Consider the following 27,828-nt stretch of genomic DNA (forward strand, 5'->3'; position numbering starts at 1 on the left):
TAAGCTTGTGGTCTACTAAGACCCCTATATCACATGTACTACTGGCAAGCCAAGTGTGCCCCATCTTATATTTGCGCAGCTGATTCTTCCTACCTAAGTGCAGAACCTTACATTGAAATTCCTTGTGTTAGTTTGGGTCTAGTTCTCCAATCTGTTAAGGTCATATTGAATCCCAATTGTGTGTTCTTACTTCCCAATAGGTTTTAATGTTCTACCACTGTACAGTCCTTTCCCCAGGTTTAGGATAAAGTAAATAGAACAGAGCTTTCCAAACTGTGTTGTGACACGTTAGTGTGTCGGCTGCAGTGTGTAGGTGTGTCACATGAATGCACCCTGTGCTCCTCCTGGGGCTGGAAATGGGTTAGTTTAACCTCCGGTTTGCTAGTAAAACTGAATCACTGTGCCACAAAATGATGCATGTCTAACATTAAAAGTTTGGAAAGCTCTGTACAGTATTAGGTAATTAACAAAGCAGTTACTCTGAGCTTGACAGCAGGGGATTGGGAGTCCCTCTTCCCATGAGGGGATAGTGATAGAACAGAGGCAAAGGGTAGCTTGGAGGAAATGGTTTTCACTGGAGAGAAATGAAACTGAAAGTGTTTATGTCTATCTCCATTTTTCTTGTTACACAACCTTTTTTATGCAAACGTTTCTACACTACCTTTTTTACACAACCTTTTTCATGCACGTGCAATGGGAGCAGACCAGAGTAAATTGTAATATGTTCACAGCCTCTGCACCACCTATGGAAATCTGGCTTCAACACCACACATGGCAAACAATGACATCATGATGAAAGTGAAATTATTAGGTCTGAAAAGACTCAGCAGCTAGCTCACTATTTTATGACATTCCTGTTGGCCTAATAAACATAATTGCTCTGCTCTGGATTTTGGAATTTATCCAAAACTGTTGTTTCACTCCACTATGAATTACCCTCCTAGATTTTGGAATTTATCCAAAACTGTTGTTTCACTCCACTATGAATTACCCTCCTAGAGAACCACCCACAGGCACTCCAACAAATGTGAGCATTCTTGTGTTGAGTCCAGGGATGATGAACTACAACTTTCAGCAGCCCCAGCCACTAGCGTGCTAGCTTGGCTCTGCAACCGTGCATGCTGGGGTTGTGTATGCCGCAGGGGTGCGTGCACATGACGCCACCGTGTTGTGGGGCGTGTGCGTGCAACGTCAGCACATCCCGCAGCATGTGATGTCACATGCACACACCATGCAGCATGGTGACATTGTGTGCCCACCGCCGCAATCTGTGGGTGCCTGGACCCTTCATGGGAAATATTGTAGGTTCTCAAGAACCCAGGTACCTGGAGAACCAGCACCTGTGGTAAGGGATTATGGGAGTCTAACAGCAGTTGGAGAGCCAAAAGCACAGATTTTTCATTCACAGTGATCAAGCTGGTCAAACTCACAACTAAAATATATACAGCCATGTCTGGTGTACATGTAATGCTAGGTAGGTAAGCCAACTGCATATATTATCATGCCAAGTAAAAAGGCCTATCCCATGCATACCTCACACATTTGGGATGCCTCCAGGCCGGCAACATATTTAAATCCTACCCCAATTACATCTCTGTTACCTTTACTTCTTCCCATATTCATTCCTATGGGGGTTAAAAAATGCTACATACTGTGTTGCAGTAAATACAAAATTCACCCACCACTCCTTATAGAGTGCCAAGAAACATTACATCCGGTGATCTCTAAAGGGTATTATTATGAGGTTAAATAAAATAGTTTGCACATTAAGGCTTCAATCCTTAGCAAACATAGTTGGATTCCTGGCTAGGAAACTGATTCAGCTTTCATTTTAACACGGCTAAATTTCGTCAGGCACCCAGCGGAAGTCTTCAATCATTTATTAATTTCTAGCATTTACTCACGCTAAAAATTATGGGTGTCTTGCACCCACAAACCCTAACACCCAAAGCTTGTAACAGTAGGTTAAGGAGAGATGTGGTAGCTATCTTCAAAGATCTGAATAGCTTTTATGTAGAAAACGAAGTTGAGTTGTTCTCTGTTGCTCCAGAGAGAAGGATTAGAGCAAATGGAAGAAAATTGTAAGGAAGCAGATTTAGGCTATTAAGAGAAATTGCCTGATAGTCAAAGTTGTTTATCCATGGAGCAGACTACCTGAAGAGGTCGTGGGCTCTCTTTTCCTGGAGGTATTTCAGCGAAAATGGGGTGGCCATCTGCCAGGGATGCTGTGGTTACAAGATTCTTATACAGTTGTACTCTGAAATTAAAAACTTAAAAATAAAAATTGTCCAGTAGCACCTTAGAGACCAACTAAGTTTGTTCTGTCTGGGTATAAGCTTCAGATACCTGAAGAAGTGTGCATGCCCATGAAAGCTTATACAGTAGTACCTCGGGTTAAGAACTTAATTTGTTCCGGAGGTCTGTTCTTAATCTGAAACTGTTCTTAACCTGAAGCACCACTTAAGCTAATGGGGCCTCCTGCTGCCGCTGCGCCACTGCTGCATGATTTCTGTTCTCATCCTGAAGCAAAGTTCTTAACCCAAGGTAATATTTCTGGGTTAGCAGAGTCTGTAACCTGAAGCGTATGTAACCCGAGGTACCACTGTACCCAGAACAAACTTAGTTGGTCTCTAAGGTGCTACTAGATATTTAAAAAAAAAAATATATTTATTTCAACTGCGTCAGGCCAACACAGCTACCTACCTGAATCTAGAGTTGTACCTTGGGTCTCAAATGCCTTGGCTCCCAAACGATCAAAACCCAGAAGTGAGTGTTCCAGTTTTCGAACAATTTTCGGAAGCTGAATGTCCAGTGCAGCTTCCGATTGGCTGCAGGACACTCCTGCAGCCAATCGGGAGCCACGCCTTGGTTTTCAAACAGTTCTGGGAGTCAAAAGGACTCCCGGAACGCATTCTGTTCAAGAACCAAGGTACGACTGTCCTGAGCAGGGCCTTTGTCTCAATGACTTCCAAGGTCCCTTCAGACTCTAAAATTCTATGGTTCTATCATCTTGTGGTTATTTTAACTTTTTATCCCTAGTGGTTCACATCTTCTGTTAATGAATTCAGTTGTATGACTTGGAGCTCAATATAAGGATACAGAGCCCATTGGCAGGCCTAAGTAGGCCAGGCGGACTAGGGCTCCTTGCTCAGCTATGAAGCTTTCTGATTGACCGTGGGCCAGTTAGCATCTCTCAGATAGGTGAGAACTCCCTGGGCCCCTGAACACAAAATTCCCCATGAATTTAGGTGCCAGGGCCATGCATGGCACCCACGGTCACAGGCCAAGTTGGCACTCCTGATCTCTCAACCTAATGTACCTCACGGGATTGTTGGAGGGGGGAAAGCCATGTATGCCACCTTGAGCTCTATAGTGAAAAGGTGGGATATAAAAGAAAACAATAAATGAACAAGCAGCTAGACTATGGGTGCCATGTGCATTCATAGGTGCATATCAGCAGGAAGTAGGTCAAAATGCCAGCCTGTATCTGGAAGGAGGCCAGGGTGTTTTCAAAAGATAAGGCTGCAACCTTTTCCTTCTTGACCAGCTCCTCGGCTTTGAGTTCTGGCAGGGCTTTTTTCCAGGGGATACTTGCTAGAACTCACTTCTGGCCCTTCTCGGGTGGGTCCATTGCTATTCTAAGAGAAAGGGAGAGGCGTTCGTGGTGAGTTCCAGCACCGCTTTTTCTACAAAAATAGCACTGATTCGTGGTACGACGGAAAGGGGCAACTCTTGCTGCAAGGGTGAAATAAAACCTGTAGAATTTCTGCCAAACAACTTGTAGAGTTAGGGAATTTCTGGCTGCCAAGCAGCCGGTATTGAGATGCGTGGGCGCAGCCGGGGGGGGGGCGAGGGCAGCTGCTCCCCTAAATCAATAAAAATCAATCCTGATCTGCTCCGCCCATGTGGGGACGGGAGGCAGAGAGCAAAGGATCAGCGGCAGCTTGTCCGGCCTCGGCTTCCCCCTTCTGGCCAGCGGCGGCGGACTCTCCCTTCCGGAGACACGGGGCGGCGCTGGCGGGCCGGGCGGGGCGAGGGCGGGCCGGGCCGGGCCGGGCGGGCCATGGGCAGCCGCGCCAGCGTGAGCGAGGAGCGCCTCGGGGCTTCGCCGGCACTGCGAGCAGGTAGGAGCGGGGGCGCGGGGGGGGGGTCGCGATGGCGGCGGGGCGCGAGGCGCGGGCCGGGCCGGGCGGCGGCATCCCGGGCGGAGGGCGCGGAGGAGCGAGGCGAGGGCAGGCAGCCAGCCCCCGACCCCCGAGGGGACTCCCGCCCGCCCGCCCGCCCGCCCGGCCGCGGCGCGGCTCCCCGGGCAGCCTGGATCTCGCCGCCCCCGCCCGCCCGCCCGCTTTCTCGGGGAAGCAGTGCGCGCAGTCCAGCCGCCCCCCCCCCTCGTCCCCGCCCGTGTGAATGTGCTCGGCCTCTGGTTCCCGGGTTCGAGGCGCTGACAGGCCGTGAGATGCGATGGGTCTCCTTCCCTGTGGCCCCGCGTATTTCTCTGCTCTGGTCTTCAGCTCCTCGTCCTGGACCTGAGGAGCCGGAGAGAACCCAAGTTGACATTCAGTGTTTGTGTTTGAAGACAAGAATGCCTGAAGTGCCCCAGAGCCCTGCTGGGGCCAGGTTGAGACTAGTGCCTTGGCATGCGGGCTGCAGGCAGGCAAGAGGTGGAGGAAGTGCTCACCTGAGCAACACCTGCCGGGGGGGGGGAGCGGGTCAGGAAGCAGGTGGGAGGAGCCGCCTCTGACAGACACCTTTTCTCCTCAGGAGACAAGGCTGCCACCATGAGCCATCACCAGCCACCGGAGAAGCTGTCTCGGACAGACATCTGTGGGATGCTTCGGGAAGAGCTGTGCAAAGGGAATGACTTCCAAAAGTCAAACACCCACATCTTCATCATCTTGGGGGCTTCGGTGAGTTTTTTCCTTTGGACCACTGCGGACCTGATATATACTGTAGGCATCTTTCTATTTTAGGATCTTTCTATTTTGAGGTCTTTTCTTGTCATCTAGCAGTATATAAATTTTATGAAATAAATTAAACCCAAACTGGGGGGGGGGGGGATTCCAGCATGGCCGGAGAATCTAGATGGCTATATGGCTGTGCAATGGGCACGGGAAACGGCAAAGGTACACACAGGTATGGAACAGGTGAGTGGTGCTGGCCCTCCATTTCGTTGGCCATATGCCCAGGGCATGGGGTGGGTTTCCCAAATCTATCCTGTGACTGGTCTTCATAAGGGGAGGGGGGAGCAATGTGACCACCTTGCGCTTCTTGGAGGAACATAATGATAAAGAAATAATGTATTGTTATAATTGTATTTGAGAGGCTTTTTTGTTTATAGCACTCTAAGCTATTCATTCATTCATTAAATTTGTATCTCACCTTCCTTCTAAAGGAGTCTGAGGTAGCTCAATAGAACTTTGGGGTTAAAACAATAGAAATAAATCAGTAGACCAGTAAAACCAATAGGGATGGAGGGTACTCCAGCGCTGAGAAAAAGTTGCCACAGAATGTGACTTAACTTTTATTCTAACTAGTGTTTAAAAGCAGGATGCGTTTACGTCACAAGACACACAGGCATCTGTTTCTTCATCCCCTCTTCTTCTTTTTTCTTCCTCAAAACTTTCAGGTTGGGGAGAAATTTTGTGTGACCTAAAAATGTCTTCTGTTCTGACATCATAATGTTGCACATTTTCTTGCTGGCACCACCCAATTGCATTGGTAATAATAATAATAATAATAATAAATAATTTTATTTATATCCTGCCCTCCCCAGCTGAAGCTGGGCTCAGAGCGGCTAACAACAGTAAAATGATACAACATTCTAAAATCATTTCATTAATTGAACCCACATATTATGGGGGCAGAATTTGACACAGATGATTTTTTTCAGTGGGTGGGAATCCCATATCCCATGCCGTGTGTTACTATGCCTCAGTAGAAGCTTTCTGTTGAAAAGGGAACTGGATTGTGTTAGGAGCATTCACGTTTCCTTAGTCTGTTGGATCAGACTGGAACTCCAGAGGGTCATCTCTTGCATTTTTCATTACTCCACCACTGAGCCACCAGCTGCTTCCCATTACAGCAGTAGCTCTGCTGTGACCCCACTTTGCTCTGCTCCCCCATCCCCTTTTGACCCAGTCTAGCATCTTCCCTTCCAGAGCTGTGACTCACAGCCACACAAGGTTTGTGCCTGGTGACAGGATGCTGGTGTGGCCCAAATACCAAAAACAGGTGCTTCAGTCACGCTGCCCTGAAGCAGCCACTGGCTTCTCTTCCTGCCCCTTGTATAAGTGCCTCCTTGCGCTGGGAAGCTGTTGTATAACTCTGCACAGCAATTACCGCGTGGTGTGTAATCAGCATCCCTTCTGGAGTTTGTGAGCATGCTTGAAGGGGTAGGTGGATAATCCTGGCATTGCATGGATTTAGCAATGTGTTGGTAATCCAGTGCTTGGAAAGATCAGCCTAAAGTGGTTTGGCTCCTCACCATTGGCTTGTTCACCATTCTGTCCCCTTGCTATAATTGCAAAATATTCCCTGCCTATGCAAGGGATTGTTTTGCTGGGGAGCAATTTCAGTGAGTATCAAACCTACTACGCTCACAAAACTTAATCCCTGTAAATATGCTTTGTTGTGTGACCACATTTGAAATACTGTGTATTGTTCTGGTTGCTTCAGCAAAAAAGGGATATAGTGGAGCTGGAAAAGGTTCAGAAAAGAGCAATCAAAATGATCAAAGGGCTGGAGCAACTCCTCTCTGAGGAAAGGTTACAACATTTGGGGCTTCTTAGTTTAGACAAAAGGAAAGTAAGAAGTTCATAAAATGTGTAGCCTGGAGAAAGGGGAAAAGGAGAAAAGTTTTTCTCCTTCTCTCATAACACTAGACTTGGGGACGTCCAGCAAAGCTGAATGTTGGAAGATCCAGGACAGAAAAAAATGAAGTGCTTCTTTTCATAGTTTCACTTTAACTTTGACTCCCATAAGAGGCAGTGATAGCCACCAGCTTAGATGGCTTGGAAAGAAGATTAGACCAATTAGGCTATTGATGGCAATGAGCTTCCGAATGCCGGCTTCTGGAAGGCACAGGAGGAGAGCTGCTCTCGTGCTCGGATCCTGCTTGCGGTTTCCACAGGCATCTGGCTGCCCCGAGTGAAGAGGAGGCTGGAGCGCACAGGCCATTGGCCTGATTCCACAGATGGTTCTTACGTTCTTACTCCCGAGTCATATCCTACCTTGTATCTTTGTTTCCTTTCATGTTCAAGATGACACACACACAAGATACTGTAAACCACTTTGAATTTTTTCTTAGAAATATAAAATGGTACTGAAATAAATAAATAAATAAATAAATAAATAAATAAATATGAAAACGAGTGGGTGCAGCAAGATAATGGGGTGCTGTCATAAGGGTACTGTCAACAGTGTTTCAGGAATACCAACATAAGCTATACTTGTTAGTTGCTGTTGAAGGTCCTTTTTGTTCTGGGAATAGTGGCAAGGGAGATGTGGACCCTTTCAATTTACAAAGAGAGGCACAGAGGTTTAAAGGAGACCTCTGTCTACCCTGGAATGAAGCCCCAGTCTTCACTTCCATTGGAATAGGCTGCATTTCCTCAGCAGTGCAGCAGCAGGAAATGCACTCTGTCCATGTTTAAGGGCATTTAATTCACAAATGTGTTACGTTATAACTGTTTAATGAAGAGGACTGTCCAAAGATGAGAGGGAGTGATGCTAAATGGGAATGGTTGGAGGATAAAAGATGCCGTCGTAAGACCCACAGTGGTACAGTGGTACCTCTGGATGCGAACGGGATCCGTTCCGGAGCCCCGTTAGCATCCTGAGCAGAATGCAACCCACATCTGCGCATGCACATGACGTCATTTTGAGCGTCTGCACATGCACAAGAGGCGAAACCCGGAAGTAACCCGTTCCATTACTTCTGGGTCGCTGCAGAACACAACCTGAAAACGCTCAACCTGAAACTACTTTAACCCGAGGCATGACTGTATCTCTTTTATATTTCTTCCTCTGGTTAAAGTAAAGGTGCCTGTGCTTTTTCTGGCCTCAGGCACATTCATGGCATTTTGGAGCCTTCCGCCATAAATACAAATCATGCCTGTACTTTGGTGAATTGCATGGCGCTGCCAAAATGATTTCCTTCTGCTTTTTTCTTTGATCTCTGTTCTTTGTGTCTCTTTCCTGTTTTCCATTCTGGGGTGGGTGGGCCTAAGACCACTTGGGCCGCCTTCTGCACGGTTGCAGTTCATCACACAGGAGAGAGAAGGAGCCGTCTGAGTGCTCAAGGCGCAGGGAGCACAACTTCAGCAAAAGGAGAAGCTCCAGCTTTTGCTGAGTCACTGGGGAACAAGGTGTGGTGCTCTCCGTAGGTAAAAGAGGGAAGTGAGCCTTCTGGTAGTGTTGCTTATTCTCAGTGAATGAAAACGCTACCAGTTTGGAGCCATAATATATAATTGAAAGGACAGACAGCGTTCTTGGGAAAAACAGAAACGGTTTCTACCAGGACACCTCTGTGGTTAGCCTTGTGGATCGTAGACACAACGTGGCCAGTCTAGCCTGTTCCTGTCAGGCATGTGGTTGAGCAGCAAGCTGGTGTTTGGTCTGAAAGCACATATTTGGCACACTCACTCCCCAAGTGATGCACCTGAGTGTTAGTTAGGGTGGTTCCAGATGCCAGCTTTCCCCCAGCGGTGTTAAGGCTATTGCGGGCAACTAGCTAGCTGATTCAAAGGAATGATCGCCAACAAACAACAGGTGTTTTGGAAAAATGAGGCCTTGCCTTTTGGTCACTACTAATTTGTAAAGACTAGCAGGATTGAGAGATTAGAATTGCATCTAAACAGGAACTGCCGCTCAGAATCTTAGTCACAGAAAATGACAGTGTGATAAAGCACGTCATGTTTTTAAGGGCTTTTGTCCTGCTGCTGCCATTCATAGCAAGGATTTTGCCTTAGTTCCCAGTGAGGTAGTAAACATATAGCTGGTTGAGAGGGGTGCATATACAACAAAAACTGTACACACGTACTCACATACAGTCCCTACGTAGAGAAAATTAGTGCATCCGGGAGAAGACAAGACTATGACATAGTTTTCTAAATGCAGGTTTGTGGAGCTCAGTTCTTCCTGGTGTTCTGCCGTCTGAAGCGCTACTTGAGTCAAAGCGGGATGTGCTGCCCACCATGCTCCTCCTGCTGCAGCATGCCTTATCTCGGTGGCGCAGTGGTGATGACCATGGGTTCTGGCAAGGGCTTGTGAGATTTCAGCCAGACCGCCTTGGCTGTGAGTCTGGGAAGACCTGCCCTCTGCCATGCAGGCGCTTTCCCATGTAGCCCAGACTGACTTTGCCACAAAAGCGGAGGCTTCTGAAAAGGCCAGAGACCATCTTGGCTGCCTCTTAGAGCAGACCCAGGACATCCAGCCTGAGCTTCCACAGCTGACAAGATGGGCAGCGACAGCAACAGATATGTTCTATGCTTATTATACTATTTTATTCTCTTGATAATTATGCTGTTTTAAATGTGCACTTCGTATTTGACTTCCTTTAGTAATGTTTTGTTTTGAAATCTTACAATAATATTTTAGTTTTCCGTTAATTGTGGTGCTTTTAAGGTGTTCCAGACTTTCTTCAGTGATGTTTTATTCTGGATTGTTTTATTTGATGCTTTAATGTAGGTTGTAAACCACTTGGATACCCCCCCCCCTTAAAAACACAAAGTGCTGTAGAAATAAAAGATAACAGTGATCTCATAGGATCTGACTGGAACTCAGCGCCAATGGCAGTAGCGGAGGCGGCAGGGGGTGTGGGGGGGGCACCCGCAGGGTTGCTGCTTCACCTTGCCTCGTGAAGTGGTGTACTTTAGACACAGGTATATATCACCTCAAGAAGAACTGTGAATGACTGAGATCCTTTAGGCCATTGTGCAAGGCAGTGCCCATGCAATTAACCAAGGGAGATTACCGGGCAAATAGGAGGCTGCCCTGTACTGAATCACATCATTGGTTCCTTCTGACTCATCCTTGTCTGTCTCTACACTAACAGGGTTGAAGGTAGGGGCCTCTGCCAGCCTTGCCCGGAGATGCCAGGGCTTGAACTGGGCCTGCCAATGCAGAGCAGAAGCCCTGAACTGCAGGGAAGAATAAAATGTACAAGGAAGTATTTCTTGTTACTACTACCTTTCCTCCCTGGAGTTGCTGTGTTCTGGTAGCTTACACTTCCTGTGTCTATTCAAAAGCAAAACCTGTTGAATCAAATGGAGGTTGCTCTGTGGAAAGTGTGATTAGGATTGCAGCCAAAGTTATACTGTGTATTGGTTGGCATTCCAAGCCAGTTGAAAATGCCTGTGACAGGATCAGGCTTTGTGGCACAAAAGTGAGGGTTCCACACCATACACAACCTCTACAGTAAGTAGCTTGTCTAAACACTCACCAAGATTAGTGCTTATTCTTTCCCTCTCTAGACTTTAAAGCAGAGGCGACTCACCTGGAGCGTCTAGCTCTGGGTCCCCAACTCCCACTAGTCTCTGTCACCACCGCTGGAAGCCAAGGAAATGAGTATTGCAGTCCGGCAACACGGGGGGGGGGGGGTCAAACGGTAGCTGCCCTTTGCTTTTAAGGGTAAGGACAGGGAAAGAATGGTGAAGAAGGTTTTTATAAGTGCTTCAGGTGAGAAAGCTGAGGCCTGGAAACGGAATTAGATGAGAATTGCAGATTTGATGTCTGTAACTTGTAACCACTAAGCTTGTTAGCAGCTTTAACAAAATTTTAGTTGATCAAGTGTCTCTTGGTTTAGTCAATTAAATAATAATTAAATTTGCATATTACCTAAAGCATAATGTAGCTGTCTGTTAAGAAATATCGATGCATGAGACAGGCACCTACAATCTAATCAACCAAAACTAAGACTCATTGTTAGAGGGAGAAATCCTTCTGTGTTGATTTCTTGTATTATTTCTTTATTAAATTTTTATACTGCCCTTCATGAGGCAATCACAGGACTGTTTACAACATAAAATACAGAACACACTACATAATAACAACTAAACAAAAAGCCAATAATCCCCCCTCCCCCAAAAAACATTTAAGAGGCCATAGATTAGCCAAAGGACTGGGAGAAGAGGAATGTTTTCGCCTTGTGCCTAAAGATATGTGACAAAGGCGCCAGGTGGGCCTCCTTAGGGAGAGCACCCCACAAGTGGGGAGCCACCGCAGAAAAGGCCTGTTCTCACGTTGCCACCCTCCGGACTTCTCATGGAGGAGCCACACCAAGAAGGGCCTCAATTGGCGATTGCTGGGTCTGGGTCAGTTCATCGGGGGAGAAGCAGTTCTTAAGGTATTGTGGTCCTGAGCTGTTGAAGGGCTTTTAAAGGTCAAAACCAGCCCTTTGAAATAGGCCCAGAAACTAATGGGCAGCCAGTGCATTTGGGCCAGGATTGGTGTGATATGCTTGAACTGCCTTGCCCCAGTGAGCAAACGGGACACTTAATTCCGCACCAGCTGAAGTTTCTGAACTGTCTTCTGAGGCAGCCCCATGTATAACAAATTGCAGTAATCTAACCTAGAGTTTACCAGAGCAGAGACAACAGAACCCAGGCTATCCCTGTCCAGAAAGGTATGCATCTGGGACACCAGCCAAAGCGGATGGCAGAATATCAGGGTACAGTGGTACCTCGGGTTACATACGCTTCAGGTTACGTACGCTTCAGGTTACAGACTCCGCTAACCCAGAAATAGTACCTCGGGTTAAGAACTTTGCTTCAGGATGAGAACAGAAATTGTGCTCCGTCAGCATGGCAGCAGCAGGAGGTGGTGCTTCAGGTTAAGAACAGTTTCAAGTTAAGAACGGACCTCCAGAACAAATTAAGTTCTTAACCCAAGGTACCACTGTATTCTCAACACTGGTAAGAAATGAGAACCAGATAGCAAATAAATAATGAAATAAGCAAGTGTGCATTCAATTTGCAGAGCTGCACATTAGAATCGGCTCCACCTCTTAAATGGAAATTAAGCTGATTAGAGCTTGCAGCCCTAGTAGCTAGCTCACAAGAGAGAGGCGGGAAGACTTGCAGGCTAAGCTCCTGGCACCAGCTCAGGAGGTTCTTAGCAAAGGCAATAAAAAGATCGCCTGACCTGTGTAGGCAACAAGTACACATAGAAAGAAAGTTGTGTGCCCACACTCCACCCAGTTGCAAACCTCATGTGTCCTGGATGTTTCACACCTTTTTGGCCCAGGTCACAGCAGGTAGTTGACTCAGTAGTGTTTGCATTAGATAAGGAGCTTCTGGCCCTGGGTGGACACAGGGAAAGCGAGGGCTTCTGCAGGTCACGGGCACTTGTGGCAGCAGCGGTGGGGCATTGTACTTTGAGGCCAAAACGAAACGAAGCCATGTGGCTCAAGAAAGGTCTGGGGATAGATGTTTGGGGATCCACGGCGGGGGAGGGGGAGAGGAGTCTGTATTGTACTATTGATGAGGCGATCTGTTACTGCTAAGCACTGCTAACCTACATCAGTGGTTTCCAACCAAGTGCACCATGGCACCCAGTTACAAACTGAGGTATAAAAACTAGGAGCCAAAATACTCCTGGAACCCGGGTTACAGGCTCAAAAAAAGAATGGCTAATTGCCATCTCCAATGCAGCAGCGCTTTCTTTCTTTCTTTCCAAAAAGCACAAACTAATATGCAATTAGTCTGGCTGCTGCGGGGAAGTGTGGCACACCCTCTGCCGCTGCAGGGAGGCATGGCAAAGCCCTCTGCTGCTGCGGGGAACCACAGCGCACCCTCCACCACTGTGGGGAGGTACAGTGGTTCCCTTTGCCATCCCGGGTTCCCTCTTGCCTGCCCTAATAATCATAAGCTCCCACCAGGCGGCTCTGGTGGGTGGGCGGGGAGGCGGCTCCCTCAGAGTTTCACATCCACCTCCTCTGCTTGTCACCCAACACCCAAGCAGCCCAGACAGTCTTTCTGATGCAAGCTCTGCAGGGCTCAGGCCAGGAAAACTGAGAGAAGTTTCTCCACTTCTCACAGACTAGCTCAGGTACAAAGCAAGCAGCCAGAAATCTTGGCTTGCTTATGTTTGAGCAGGTGTGGAACGTGCCTGGTGAATGGTGAATTTTGAAGACCGCGTCTGTTTGTTGCAGCAGCCCTGGCTACAAATTCTTCAGGCAAATGGTGCCTCTGGGGTTGGCAGGGGGTGCTGGTTGCCAGGAGCTGAGGTGCCCTCAGACTAAGTAAGCAAGCGGGCACAAGGTCATCCAGTTCTTTATTCTAAACCTGGTGGCATGGCAGACGTTGCCCAGTGCTGCAGAGCTTTCCACAGCCAGATCTTTGTAAGCTGCTTTGCAATCTTTTCTGATGAAAAGCAGTATATAGAAATACTTGAAAATAAATGCATTAAAATGTTAAATGAGGACTGGGGGACACAAAGGATGCCTACCCCACCTCTGGGACTGGAAAACCTTTTGGGTTGGGCAGAGATGTGCCTTATTCTGTGCCACCTGGCAATTTCATTGAGGAACCTTTCTTTTCTCACATACTTCTGCTTGTGCTTATTGAGCTGAATAACAGAGAAGCCAGGAATGCTGGTTTGATGCCTGGAGGCAGGGATGCTCCCAGACCTTTGCTGACATGCCCAACATGCCCAGGGAGCCGCCCCAGGGCTCCTCACAAAGGTTTTGTGTTTTGCAACAGGCAAACCTCTTCTCAGGGCGGGAGAAAGCCATAGTCCTCTTGCTGAAAGATTAGGGCGGGGTTGGGCTCCCGTACAGTGAGAGATTAAAACGTTGTGCACACAATAGAGCAAAAAGAGTTTGGGGGTGCGGCTGGCCCTGCCATGCAGCTTGTTGAAACAACATTTCAGCATTCCCCTCAGCTCTGAATAAGGACATCTGGGTTTAGGAGGGGAGTTTCTGGGTCAGAAGGCACCTGGATTTATAAAAATCAATCTCTAGAGAACCCTTGAAAATCTCTTAGGAGGGCACATAATGGGCAACAGACCTATTTAATTGTTTTTTATTGGTTATATATTTATTCCTAATGCTTATCAGGCTAATACAAATCTCTCAGAGCGATTCACATAAAAAAAATCAACAAAAGCATTAATAAAATATTAGGGTTTTTTTTAAAAAAAAATGCTTGGCATTTATGTTAAAGGTAAAGGGACCCCTGACCATTAGGTCCAGTCGTGGCCGACTCTGGGGTTGCGGCGCTCATCTCGCTTTACTGGCCAAGGGAGCCGGCGTACAGCTTCTGGGTCATGTGGCCAGCATGACTAAGCTGCTTCTGGCAAACCAGAGCAGTGCACGGAAAAGCCGTTTACCTTCCTGCTGGAGCGGTACCTATTTATCTACTTGCACTTTGACGTGCTTTTGAACTGCTAGGTGGGCAGGAGCAGGGACCAAGTAATGGGAGCTCACCCCGTCGCAGGGATTCGAACTGCCAACCTTCTGATTGGCAAGTCCTAGGCTCTGTGGTTTAACCCACAGCGCCACCCGCGTCCCAGCATTTATGTTAGCTACCAGCAAAATCAAACAGTACAGCAGCAGAAATTCGAACCATCTTGGAGGACAAAAGCCTTCCTGAATAGAAAGAGTGCAGTCAGGTAAGTTTTATTCAGAGTAGGCCCATTGAAAGTAATAAATTTGACTAAGTTAGGGTCATTAATTTTAATAGATCAACTCTGAGTAAAACTTAGTTGAATACAACCCAGTTTTTAAAATTTGATCTTTAAAGGCCAGGCTTTAAGGGCCACCACCAAGAATGCCGTAAATCTTCACAGCCTCAAGAGTGGCCCACCTCAGGGAACCTCCTGGGCAGGTTGGAGGAGCAGCCAGGTGTTTCCTCCTTGGACCACCTGCAGGCCAGAGCCTCTTACGCTCAACACCAGGTTTTATGCCTTTCTCTTTCCCGGAAACATTATGATCCTGGTAATCTGAGTTGCATTTTGGGTTGTTCCAGAGGATTTGGGGGGGGGGGTTGCTGGGATACGTCACAGAACTTTTCACTATTTTCTGACCTGGAAAACAGAATTGCTTCCTCCTCCTAGCACCTTGGGATAAATATTCTGAAGGGTGGCATATAAAATCCCTGAAACAAATAAATCATCTGTGATATTTTAACAGTAGAATGAAGAAAAAGGGGGAGGGGAGGAGGTGCAAGATTCATAGTGGATGAATGTGAGCAAGTGTTCATCTCTGGTAGCAGAAAAAACCCCAAGTTTCTCTTGTGGCCCCTTAAAGACTGGCACATTTACTCTGGCGTAGCCTTTGATGGACTACAGTTCCCCTCATTGGACACGCCTGACCTGACTGGATGTACAGGGTGAGTCTTTTGAAAGAGGCTCCGTGGAAGATGTGTACTCTGTGTCCGCGGGGCCTCTTTTGAAGGACTCGCCCTGCATAAAGGTGTTGGTCTTTGAGGTGGCACGCAGGGTGTTCTGCTGCTTAGCAACCAGATAGCTGATCGGCTGCTGACTCAAACATGAGGGGCTGGACCAAAAGCCCACAGGCGTGGGCACCCCTTGGGCTAACGCTGCATGACTAGGCAGGTTTGCAGCCGGGCTTTCTGCCAATGGTAACAAAGCTTGCTGCCTGCCATGTGATGGAAGGACAAAGGCGACTGCCAGGGGTGCTTCACGCAGCGTGGCACTGCCAGCCACAGGGAGGAGCTCAGGCTGGAGGAAGGAGTGAGCAGCCGTGTCAGGGAGGGGTTTGGCAGTGGAAGGCCAAGCTGTAGCTTTTGGTGCAAACCTCCTATACTTCCTGAATGTCCCCAAATCTGGTTCTATAAAGTGTGGTCAGGTCTTCAGAAAAGATGCGAGGGCAGAGATGGGCTGCCTTTCGTCCTTCCCCTTACCAACCCCAGTGCTGATGTTTTGGGAGCAGGGAACTATGGGAGATTGCAGTGTGGTGGTGCAGTGCATCCTGCGCTAACTGCAGTGCAAGACTGGAGTCGTCTCCTTCCTGTGATTTAGGAAAGGCAGTAAGAACCTGCATCTTACGGCTGGTTAACTCTTCTTTCCTCAGTTATTGACTGATGACCACAGATATACCAGCAGGAATTAATTGGTGATTATTATCAGTGTGTTTACATGACCATATACTTCAGTTAGACCAGTGGTCATGTGCATGGGGATTTGGAAGGAAGGCTGTTACTCTCTCTCTGTGGAGCCCAGTCTCAGCCCAGTGAGTCTCACCCCATAGAGCCAGTGTGGTGTAGTGGTTAAGAGCAGTAGTCTCGTAATCTGGGGAACCGGTTTCGCGTCTCCGCTCCTCCACATGCAGCTGCTGGGTGACCTTAGGCCAGTCACACTTCTCTGAAGTCTCTCAGCCCCACTCACCTCACAGAGTGTTTGTTGTGGGGGAGGAAGGGAAAGGAGAATGTTAGCCGCTTTGAGACTCCTTAAAGGGAGTGAAAGGCGGGATATCAAGTCCAAACTCTTCTTCTTCTTCTTCTTCTCAAAAGAGCAGGCTGGCTCTTTGGAAGCAGGGATTTAAACAGGGACTTTTCTGTTCTGAGTCACTTGAGTTCCAGCCCCATACATGCCACCCCTCGGCCTTTGCCTCAGCACACATTCTTTATCTTATGCTTTCTGTGATAATGATGACTCCCCCCCCCCTCTGTTTCATAATTGCAGGGTGATCTAGCCAAGAAGAAGATCTATCCAACCGTCTGGTAAGTTAACTGCCCCTGAGGCTTTGCCTTCCTTCTGCCATGTGGCTGCCCGTTTGAATTGGGTGGGACTGTTCTGATTTCCCATGCAGGTGGCTGTACCGCGACGGGCTGCTTCCTGATGACACTTACGTGGTGGGTTATGCCCGGTCCCAGCTCACTGTTGCCGACATCCGCAAACAGAGCCAGCCACACCTCAAGGTGAGACTTTCCTCCTCACCTGCTGCCTCCTCAGCCCACAGGACTTTGTTCACATGCTTAGGTTTGTTGCATTTGCCACTAGGAGTGATTGCTAATAAGCTGATCTCTTCTGCCTAGTTGGCTGGTGGAAAACGGCTCCTGTCTTGGGCAATTTGAAACATTCTTAGGATGTAAAGATTGGGGAGTACAGGCAGCCCTCCTCCTTGCAGCATAACAGATCTATATATCATTCCAGGCCACCCCTGAAGAAGAACAGAAATTAAACGACTTCTTTGCCCGCAACTCCTATGTCTCAGGAAAGTATGACGACCGGGCCTCTTTCCAAGGTCTGAATGCTCACCTGAATAGCCTTCACAATGGCCAGAAGGCAAACCGCCTCTTCTACCTGGCCCTTCCACCAAGTGTCTATGCAGACGTCACTGGCAACATCCGGGAGAGCTGCATGAGCACTGTGTAAGACTTGGGGCCTGGCAGGGAACCAGGGTGGGGGCAGGGCTAGCAGGAGGGCACTGGGGCAAGTTTGCTCAGGCAAAGGAGGCCGTGTCTGGTTGGAGTTCTCCCTCCCTTGGTGGCCCCTTCCAGTCACGTGGGGAAAGGCTTCTGCAGGCTCTCCTGATCCTGTTATATGGGGTGGCAGGTGGGCAGGTAGGGAGAGCGAGTGTTGGGGCATGTGCAGAGTACCCAACGACATGCCACCAGATTATGCAAATGGAAAACCCAGAATGGAGGTGTCAAAGAAAAACATTGGACAATTTGGGTAGGGTCAGTTCTTTAACGGACAGGTATAATGCAGTTCCTCAGCTTAGCAGTTACATACAGTTGTAGCGTATAGTAATCCTACTATGCTGTTAATTCCCACAGACAGCCTATGGCAAAAGTAAAAAAAGGTCTTTCCAGCAACACTTGCTCCCTGCAGCAGTCCAACACGTTAGGCTCTAGCCGAAGGGTGGGGGCTACCTTTCTAGAAACACAAGGGTATTTTTACTTCATTTTCTGCTTGGTCACTCTCTGACTCACTCACACAAGTTTGCTCACTCACTCAGGAGCAGCTGAAGGTGCAGGACAAACACACCTAAATTAACCCTTTCTTGTCCATTTTCTTTGCATGCATAAACTCACATACACTAATAGCAAGAGCAGATAGTGGTACCTCTGGTTACATACTTAATTCGTTCCGGAGGTCCGTTCTTAACCTGAAACTGTTCTTAACCTGAAGCACCACTTTAGCTAATGGGGCCTCCTCCTGCTGCCGCGCGATTTCTGTTCTCACCCTGAAGCAAAGTTCTTAACCCGAGGTACTATTTCTGGGTTAGCGGAGTCTGTAACCTGAAGCGCATGTAACCCGAGGTACCACTGTAATTAAAAGAGCAAGGAGTGAGCACAGCAGTGATCTTCATGGCACAGATGGTGGCAGTGGGATGAAGAGAGTGCTTCCGGAATCTGCTACCTCTGCCACTGGTTTACTAGCACAGGTAGCAACTGGCTGTGGCTTGTTCCCTCTTGAGCACACAGTCAGTGGCAAGCTCCAAGTCTGCCATCACGTGATGCATGTAAAAATAGCCCTAAATGTCAGTCCAGCTTCGATGAAGACGAGGCAAGAGTTGCTGTCATGGAAGGTGTGAGCCATTCCTGGCCTCAGTATGTACATCCAGGGCAGAAGATAACATGCAAGCCTGCCATCCCCAGCCCTTCATTCAGTGTAGTGCAGAGCGCGTGCTGGTCCCCGGCCTCTGATTCCTTGGCATCGCTGCCCAAAGGATGCCACTGGCTTCTATGACTCTTTCTTCTTTTGAGATGCTTCGCTTACTCTCTTGAGCAAGAGCCAGAACTTCCAGCCTGTCCTTTGTTTTGAACCAGGTCATTCTTCTTCTTTTTAAAAAAAACAACAGATAAAAATAGTTTTATTTATTTCCATTATATAAGAATTACAGGAGAAGAGAAATGGCTGCAAAGCAAAATCCCAACTCCTCTCCCCTCCAGGATAGATCAGTTTGCCAAAGTCCAGCCTGTGATTTCAGTCGTTGCCATGCTTCAGGGTTATCAGTAAAGTATTTTATAAAAGAATGTCATATTTCAACAAAACATCTGTCTCATTTCTTTATTATTCCATGCATGTAATATCTTTGTTAAGTTTTCTGATACAGCAATAATCAATCATAAAACTTGACTTAAAGCTAATTAGAAGATTAGCCCTATATCCGTTCTCACTGCCTTCTACACTGTATCTATAACAAGAGTTCCAAATATAATTAATTGCTTTAAAATCCCCTATTGAGATTCACAGTCTTCTTTTGAGGAGTAAGATGACCTTGAAGCCATTCTAGAAGCTTGTTTTTCTTCCTCTGTAGGTAGATTTATAGCTCTGTCTTTCACTTCAAAGTAGTAGCTTATCAGCAGTTTTCTTTTGCTCTTATGCTTTTAGTTATTGGAGTAATTAATTGCTCATGGATGGCTTCAAGTTGCTAAAATGGGGAGGAAGGAGGTCAGAGCAATCAGGTTAGCTTGTCATCTTCCCTGGAGCTGAAGCTGGAACCCCCAAACCAGTTCATTCAGAGCTGATTTATACCTGATCCGTGTGAATGTAGATCCCTCACATGCACTGAGCAGCTTGTGTAACATGGAAGAAGTGCACTCTGGAAAGAAACAGAGGGGCATGTCTTGGAGCTGCCGAAATCCCAGCTTATGGTACTGGCCAGTATACTTTCCAGAAGTAGGCTTCTGTGCACTGCTCTCACAAAGAAGCCACTCCTGGGAGCTGATATTCATGTGCCTCAAAACCAATTTGTAAACCATCTCAAAGTGACAGTTTGAGAATTGGTGGTGGAAGGCCTGCTGTGGAGAACGGCTAAAGGCAGAACTGTTGAACACATCACTGAAATGGGCCGTGATATCTGGAGATTCTGTGCTTTTAACGTTTATTTTTAAATAAACTGGAGGAGTACTGTAAAATGTGCATACATTCCTTACCCATTGGTTATACAAGTTATGTTGGTTGAATCTGTATTTTGCTATATTGAAAACTAATGAAAACATTTGGCAGGAGGAAATAAGCAGGTGGGGGGAAATGGATTGAAAATGTATGGCTGAAAATGCATCAGCTGTGACTAGTGACCTTGGAAACTGGAGAAGAGCTGAGCAAGACTTGTGGTTATCCTGGTGTAGGATTTCAGAGCTCTGCAAAACACCTTGAACCTCATGAAGGCCGGTAAAAATGGAATAAATATTGCAAAGAAACATAATTCACACCTATGAAAATCTGCTTGATTCACGTATCGTTTCCTGCTTGGCAGGGGGTTGGACTCGATGGCCCTTGTGGTCTCTTCCAACTCTATGATTCTATGATTCTATGATCTTTTCAGGAGGGGGTGTATGAGGAAAGGGCTCTAGGACTCACTTAGATTCACACCCCCACACCAGCTTGTAACACCCCACATTTAAAACTTTGGCTTTGCTGTCTTCTACTTCCCAATTCTCCAGGGGCTGGAACCGTGTCATTGTGGAGAAGCCTTTTGGCAAGGACTTGGAAAGCTCTGACAAGTTGTCGAATCACATCTCCACACTTTTCAGTGAAGACCAGATCTACCGCATTGACCACTACCTGGGCAAGGAGATGGTTCAGAACCTGATGGTGCTCAGGTAAAACAAGGAGTTTAGGGACAGCATTCAAAGGCTGTGGTGGTGGGTGTGCATGGGAACTTGGCAGCAACTACCTGGGCTCAAGCAGGCACTTTTTGTTCAGTCCTCTGACAAATGCCTTCAGGCTTGGTTCTACCCATGGCTTCAAAAGTCTCTTCAAATTTGTGCCAATAAAGCACCTTCTCAAGTGGATTAGGGACAGGATATGGTCTCCATTGGAGTAGTGTTTGGTGGAGCCCAGCTGGGGCATCTCTGCCCTGCAGCCTCAGCCTGAGCCTCAGGTCATTTCCCCCTTCATTTGCAGATTTGGAAACCGGATCTTCAGCCCCATCTGGAACCGTGACAACATTGCCTGTGTCATTCTGACCTTCAAAGAGCCATTTGGCACTGAGGGACGGGGTGGCTACTTTGATGAGTTTGGTATTATCCGGTGAGAGAGTGGGGGACAGGGCGAGGGAGGGTGTAGAATCATTTACTTGGTGTCTTTGAGGTGTGCAAACCACTACAGTGATCCACAGATGTGGCACTAAAATTCCACAGAGTTGTAATTCACTCAGATGACAGATGAAGCAGAAACCCCATATCTGCCCAGATAAAACATAGTTTGGCTTTGAAATTCTCCACCTAACCCAGCTTTCTATGATTTTTGTGCTCCTGTCAAATTTATTGTGCACAGACTGCCTTGCTGCAGGGGACAGCCACATGGGCTTTTCAGCTGATCCTCATGCTTGTCTGGGCCCCAGTTCCAGTCACCCCATTTGCTTTCAAGACGCTGCTTGTGTGCAGATATACAAGGAAACCTCAGTTAGGCTGCACCAGGCCACCAGAAACAGAAGCAGGAAGCGCATAGGGATGGTGATGACTGAGAGAGGGGCATGACTGGTGGTTTCAGTACTGTTCCTGTAGCTTATACTGATTCCTTCTGCCACCTCTGCAGGGATGTAATGCAGAATCATTTGCTCCAGATGCTTTGCCTGGTTGCCATGGAGAAACCAACCTCTACCAACTCCAATGATGTGCGTGATGAGAAGGTAGGAGCATATCTAGGACTGAGTCACAGATGGGAACTAGAATTTGGACCCAGCACTTCTGATCTGAATGTCCTTGAGCAAGTTACTATTTCTGTGTCTGCCTTCCTTCGCTTCAAATTGGAAATGAATTGCCGGCTTGGCTTGGGAAGGTCCACTCTCTTCAGAATTAACATTAGGCAGGCCTTTTGGTTGTACTGTTTTTGACACTTACTATAAACTTCTCTGCTTAGGCAAGTCTACTCAGACATGTATACTGTATTGGTTTTTAAACTGTTTATTGATGATGGGTCATTGATGATGAGGTTGAAGTGGTATATAAATCCTCTTAGATCACAAGAAGAAAACAAAATAGAAAAGGTGTTGCTCACAAGCCCTGAGTGGAGACGCTGGTGCCCCATCGTGGCTGAGCACCCTTGGCTGTCAGAACTAGGCTAGTTATTTTGGGGCACAGGATTTCTATCCTTTCCTGGTACTCATAAGAGCATCTTCAGCCAAGATTAAATTTCTGTGTGGTTGTCACTTCTAGGTGGGAAATGGTGCTCACGCAGGGGACTCAGTCATGAATGGTTGGTGCACGTGTGTGTTGCCATGTGTACATGCCACAGGAACCCAGTGCCCACTGGAGAAATGTGTGTGGCACATTAACAGCTGCCATTTCCATGTAGGAGATTAATTCTGAAACTTGTAATCTTGAAATTGCCCAGAAGTAAGCAGTTTATGTTAATACTGAGTTCTTACCTTTGAGTCCCCACAGTCACACACACACACACCCCACCTTTTTCAGATCACTTTTGGTAGTTTGTGAGGCTCTCAGACCGTGTTCATGTCTTTCTGCCAGGTGAAGGTTTTAAAGTGTATCTCAGAGGTGAAGCCTGAGAATGTGGTGCTTGGTCAGTATGTGGGAGATCCCTCTGGCCAAGGGGAGGCTCAGAAGGGCTACCTGGATGACCCCACAGTCCCAGCTGGCTCCACCACCCCTACCTTTGCTGCCGCTGTCCTCTACGTGGACAACGAACGGTGGGATGGTAAGTACAGTGGGAGGGAGGGAAAGAGGGAGGGGTAAAAGACCAACGCCTGGACATCCTTGATTTGGGGTGCCAGGCCTACTGGTGGGGGAGATAACAGGGATCAGAGTCCCAACTTGTCTCTGTCTCTTTCCCTCTTGAACCTGCTTCTCCCAGGAGTACCATTTGTCTTGCGCTGTGGCAAGGCACTGAATGAGCGCAAGGCTGAGGTGCGACTGCAATTCCGGGAGGTGCCGGGCGACATCTTCCAGCGCCAGTGCAAGCGCAATGAACTGGTGATTCGTGTTCAGCCCAATGAGGCCGTCTATACCAAGATGATGACCAAGAAGCCGGGCATGTTCTTCAACCCAGAAGAATCTGAGCTGGACCTCACCTATGGCAACCGCTACAAGGTCCCATTACCAAGAGTTTCTCTCTTTATAGGCTAAGGAAACTCCCAAATTCTGTGCTTGAGTAACAACAATTTTGTAAAAGAGGCTTCCTTTCCACAGTTGTTAAAGGTGCATGGCAGACCTATTGGAGACCTTGCGGAATTGTGTTTCTTTATTTTGAGCAGAAGCATGACAGTGTGTGGATTGGTAGCAGGAGGAGATGAGCTGTCCTGGCGGTAGAGGGGTAGAAGCGCTCAGCTTGTCAGGGAGCACAAGGGTCTGGAGGCTTGAGGGGTGCGGCTGTCACCCACCCTCTCCGCCTTCTGGAAAGTGAGACTATTGCTGGCACATTTTCAGACATGCAAGTCTGTTGCTTTGTGTGGCAGCCACTATGTTGAAGACAGACCTATGGGATCAGCACTTTAGATTCCCAGGCTTCTTAGCATTGCAGTGTTCTGCTCAGGAGGTGTCCTGCCTGCTTCTCAAATTCTTTCCTTCCAGTGACAGTTACAAGGAATAGAAGGCCCCCTCTCCAAAAATGGAGGTACATCGAGGTACACAGCACATTCAGCCTCTTGCTCCTGTCTCCTTTCTACAGGATGTGAAGCTCCCAGATGCTTATGAGCGCCTCATCTTGGATGTTTTCTGTGGGAGTCAGATGCATTTTGTGCGCAGGTACATGCTGGCACCCAGGGGTACCAACTTGAATAAAATATTGGGGGGATCCAGGGGAGCCCTGCTTTGTCTGCTGGCAGGCACGGTTTGCATTCGATCCACAGGTGCAAATGGGCATTTCCCCTCTGTGTTGTCCATTTGCAAGCAGGCAAAGTGGGACTTGCTGTCTGCAGGCATGGCTTGCTAAGGAATCAGCAGGAGTCCACTTTGAGCTCTGTTTGCAGCTGCGCCTTTATCTGCCTCACAGCTGACATGACATATGTGGGACAAGTGAGAATGGCTTGAGTAAGAGGACCTCATGGGCCAAATGAGGATCCCTGCCAGATCTAATGAGGCCCCTGGACCAAGTTTCCCACCTCTGGCACAAGACATGATGACTGAAAAATATTTGAACTACTACTGCAGTTTAAGGTAGACAACTTCTTCAGAGTTCAGTAACTCAACCGAACACTTTCCTCCTCCTCACAGTGATGAGCTGCGTGAGGCCTGGCGAATTTTCACTCCGCTGCTCCATAAGACTGAGGCAGAGAAAACCAAACCAATTCCCTATTGCTACGGCAGGTGAGTTTGGAAGAGAGAGTGGGGTGAGCTTAAATACATATGGCAGTCGTTTCTTTTAAAACAGGCTCTATGGTTGGCCCATCACTCTGAGGTTTCAAGGGGAGATCTTGGTGATGGCTGTCAACATGTGCATAAGGGCAGTGTTAGAAACTCAGACATGAAGGCTAGGAGTGAAATGGCACCTTAAACCTCGGTTATGGGCGCAACAACGGAATGCCTAGGCACATTTTTTTCTTTATAACAAGAATTCAAAGCTGAAAATGAATGAACTGCAGCTAAAATATTGTGTTCATGTTTTACATGGTCTAGTCCAGGGGTCTGCAACCCGCGGCTCCGGAGCTGCATGTGGCTCTTTTACACCTTTGCCGCGGCTCCGGGGCGGATACTAGCGAGGGGAGGAGGCTGTGACGTCGCATGGGGGCAGTGTGTGTGTTAGTCACGCACCGTCCCGACGTCACCTTCCCGCCTGCTGTCAGATCGCGGCTCCGGAGATATATTTGTTTTAAATGTCGCAATGGTTTTGCGGCTCCCAGTGTTTCTTTTCTTCGAAAACGGGTCCAAGTGGCTCTTTTTGTCTTAAAGGTTGCAGACCCCTGGTCTAGTCCTTCCCCTGCCCACCCCCCTCACAGGGTGTCCTCTCCAGTCCTTAAGAGAGTAGCTGGAAGTGGAGAGGCAGAAACATGTCTTCCTTTCCTTCCACTCTGCAGTTTTAATCTGAAATCTTAGGCACAGTACTGCGCCCAGAGCTCAGAAACTGCTAACGAAATTCCCTGTTGCAAAATGTGCCTAGAACAATGGGTGTTTTGAACACTGCATATGGCCCCCCTAAGCCCCTTTCCTGCCCCTCCTCCTTAATGGGCTTGGCCATGGCCCTCAGGCTTTCTCTCTTTTTTGGTAAAAAAATAATAATTAAAAAAAAACTTTGTCTTACATGTATATAAAACAGACAGAGCAATTGTAACATGTGAAAATTAACACATGGAGAACAAAACTATATAATAGATATGTAGAATGAGGACAGTTGCACATTCTGGGTTAAGATAACAGAGTCTAAGTGAAAACTATTAGTGTTATCAATCTAGTTCCAGATTTGCCAGGTTTGTGACGAGGGTCATCTTGAAAACCATGTTTTTACTGTATAGAAGGCAAAATCATATTAAAAGTGTCTGGAGGTTCTATTCCCTGCTGAAATCTGAAGTGATGGATAATTTCCTCCATTATGGCCACATTCCAGAATGAGTGATAACAGAATCCAGTGTAAGGTTTGGGACTGTTTTCCGTTGAGTTGCAATTATTATTCGAGCTGCCAACAACACATAAGACCAATTCTTTTGACAATATATCTACATCAGTATCATAAAAAATATTCAGTAATGTTACTTTTGGACAACAATAGTTTTGTTAGTAATATTAATCATTTCTGTCAAAATTAAATTCCAAAAACCTTGCATCAATTTACATTTCCAACATAAATGTACCAAGCTTATTGCACCCCCTCCAACCATCAGGTAACACAAAACAAAACATTTTTGACATTTGCAAGGAGTGTGATATCCCTCACAATATGGGTCACAACACCCATATTTTATTCCAATCCTTGGAAAGAATTTGTGTGCCAATATATAGTTCCCCAATCTTTTTAAGGGGTTCCGTAGGTCTTTAAGTTACATTAAGCAATATAAGGTACTATTTAGAAACTAATCCTTTCTCCCCTCTACCCATTATGCGGAATAAATTTTTCACATTGTGTTAAGGGTCTCAGAGCTTGTGTTTTTATATGCTCTTTTATTATATATGAACTTGATTAAAATTAATCCAGTTTGTGTTAAGATTTGACCAAATTAATTTTATTTGGTTAATAGAAACAGTGGGTCTGCGACTTACATTCACTTTACTTACACTACCACAACTTTACACGGGAGGAGGAATAAATAAATAAAGAGTGGGGAACCCCCACCATTCCCTCCTGTCCATTTATTTCTTCTCCCCTCGCTTTTGCACCCCCAGCATGCTTTCCTTGCTTACTGGGCTTTGGGTAGTGGGGTGCGGGGGGGGGGCTCTGGGAGTGGCCTTGTGGTACTGTCCACCCTACAAATTGAGCAGAACTGAGCGGAAAATATATTCTCCAATGTGATTATTGTAATGCATGGTGAACTTTCTTGGATCCCCAGTCTAAGTGATACCCAGATGGTGGGAACTGCACAGTGGCTTGAGAGGAGAGCTGGTCCAATGGTAGAGACAATGGCAGAATTCCAGGCATCCTGGCTCAGTTAATTAGTACATTGGGAAAGGGAGCTGCCATCTGCACTTCTACACTTACCTGTGTTTTGAGTGCATGTTTATTGTTGATGTGGGGTGCTAATCTAAGTGAGTATGATACCCAGAAATCAGCAAAGGGGGGTAGTATTTAGTACTTATATACAATACATAAATGTCTGAAAATGGGGAAAAAAGGATTCTGGTCAACTTTTGATCATAATCAATGCTGCTGCTATGCTGTTTCAGGGATGGAGACAATTGCATTTGGCCTATAGATGTAAAAAGCCTTGAGTAGGAAACAACTGCATCCAGCATTACTTTTTTTTAAACCAACTTCATTGAAAATTGTAAAAACAACTACCAAACACAAAGTGTCTTCCAAGACAAATACATGTATACAGTCGTACCTCTGCTTATGTATCCCTCTGGTTACGTAAACTTCGGGATACGTAAGTGACAAACCCAGAAGTATATTTCTGGGTTTTCCCCCCACATGCTTGAGCAGAAGCAGTCTCTCCAGTTGCGAAAAACTCAGGATCCGGTCAGACCTCTGGAATGGATCCCGTCCGCAACCGGAGGTACCACTGTATATGTTAAGTCTTGTATGCATTCATCCATACAGCATCAAAAACAACTTAGAAAAACTTTTACATTACAAATTCAGCTCATATCCACAGAGTATACTTCACTCTAAAGCATTCAGATGGTTTCACTATTGGCTGCAACCAGAATTACTAACGGGGAGCCTTTTTCCTTTCTAGCCGTGGCCCCGCAGAGGCAGATGAGCTGATGAAGAAGGTGGGGTTCCAGTATGAAGGCACCTACCGCTGGGTCAATCCTCACAAGCTGTGACCTCCAACTGAGTAGCTTGTATGAAGGGGTGACAGCTGCTCTTTGCTGCAGAAGCCAAGCTGACCAGGCTGGGCAAAGGGATCTCTGCCCCAACTCCTGCTGCCTACACCTGAAAAACGGTGGTTTTTGTCCTAGGACCACCTGCTGGCCCTGGACACCAGTGCACTCCTCCAGCATCCACTGCGCTTAGGTGTGGGCCTTGTCATCTTCTCTACTGTGGGCTCTGCCTCTTTAGTTTCGCTCCTTCTTAGACTGCTGGCTGCAGCTGGGCCAGATGTCCCATTTCAACTTCTGCTCCTTTCTATGGGGGAAGTCTGTGGTGGTGCAGGAGGCAGCGCCCTTGCCCTCTGTTCCGGCTACACAAGCTGCTCTTTCAATTGCACTAGCTCTGCTTTTGCTGCATTACTTGTTACATTCCTGTTCAAGCTGCTTCTCAGTTTTATATATGATGCTGGTATGTAAATGGAAGTTGTTACAAGGAGACCGTGGTTCTTGCATTTATTTCAAGTGGCTTGAGGGGGGACTCAAAAACCACTTC

At 47.1% G+C, this 27,828-nt stretch overlaps 1 protein-coding gene across 2 annotated transcripts; it reads left to right on the forward strand.

Annotated features, from left to right (window-relative positions):
* The first annotated feature begins 3,458 nt into the window (after positions 1-3,458).
* G6PD (glucose-6-phosphate dehydrogenase) lies at positions 3,459-27,771 on the forward strand. 2 transcript variants are annotated; one of them, XM_082205834.1, is made up of 13 exons: positions 3,459-3,621; positions 4,762-4,907; positions 16,645-16,682; positions 16,772-16,880; positions 17,116-17,333; positions 20,358-20,516; positions 20,821-20,946; positions 21,454-21,547; positions 22,386-22,572; positions 22,729-22,964; positions 23,542-23,618; positions 24,087-24,179; positions 27,200-27,771. In XM_082205834.1, the coding sequence occupies exons 1-13, from the start codon at positions 3,474-3,476 to the stop codon at positions 27,288-27,290; spliced, it is 1,722 nt and encodes a 573-aa protein (XP_082061960.1). In that variant the 5' UTR covers positions 3,459-3,473; the 3' UTR covers positions 27,291-27,771. The 2 variants fall into 2 exon arrangements, with proteins under 2 accessions (XP_082061960.1, XP_082061961.1); XM_082205835.1 differs by lacking the exon at positions 3,459-3,621 and adding an exon at positions 4,026-4,124.
* Positions 27,772-27,828: the final 57 nt, after the last annotated feature.

This window comes from Podarcis vaucheri, assembly GCF_965113315.1.
Source record: "Podarcis vaucheri genome assembly, chromosome: 17".
NCBI lineage: Eukaryota > Metazoa > Chordata > Lepidosauria > Squamata > Lacertidae > Podarcis > Podarcis vaucheri.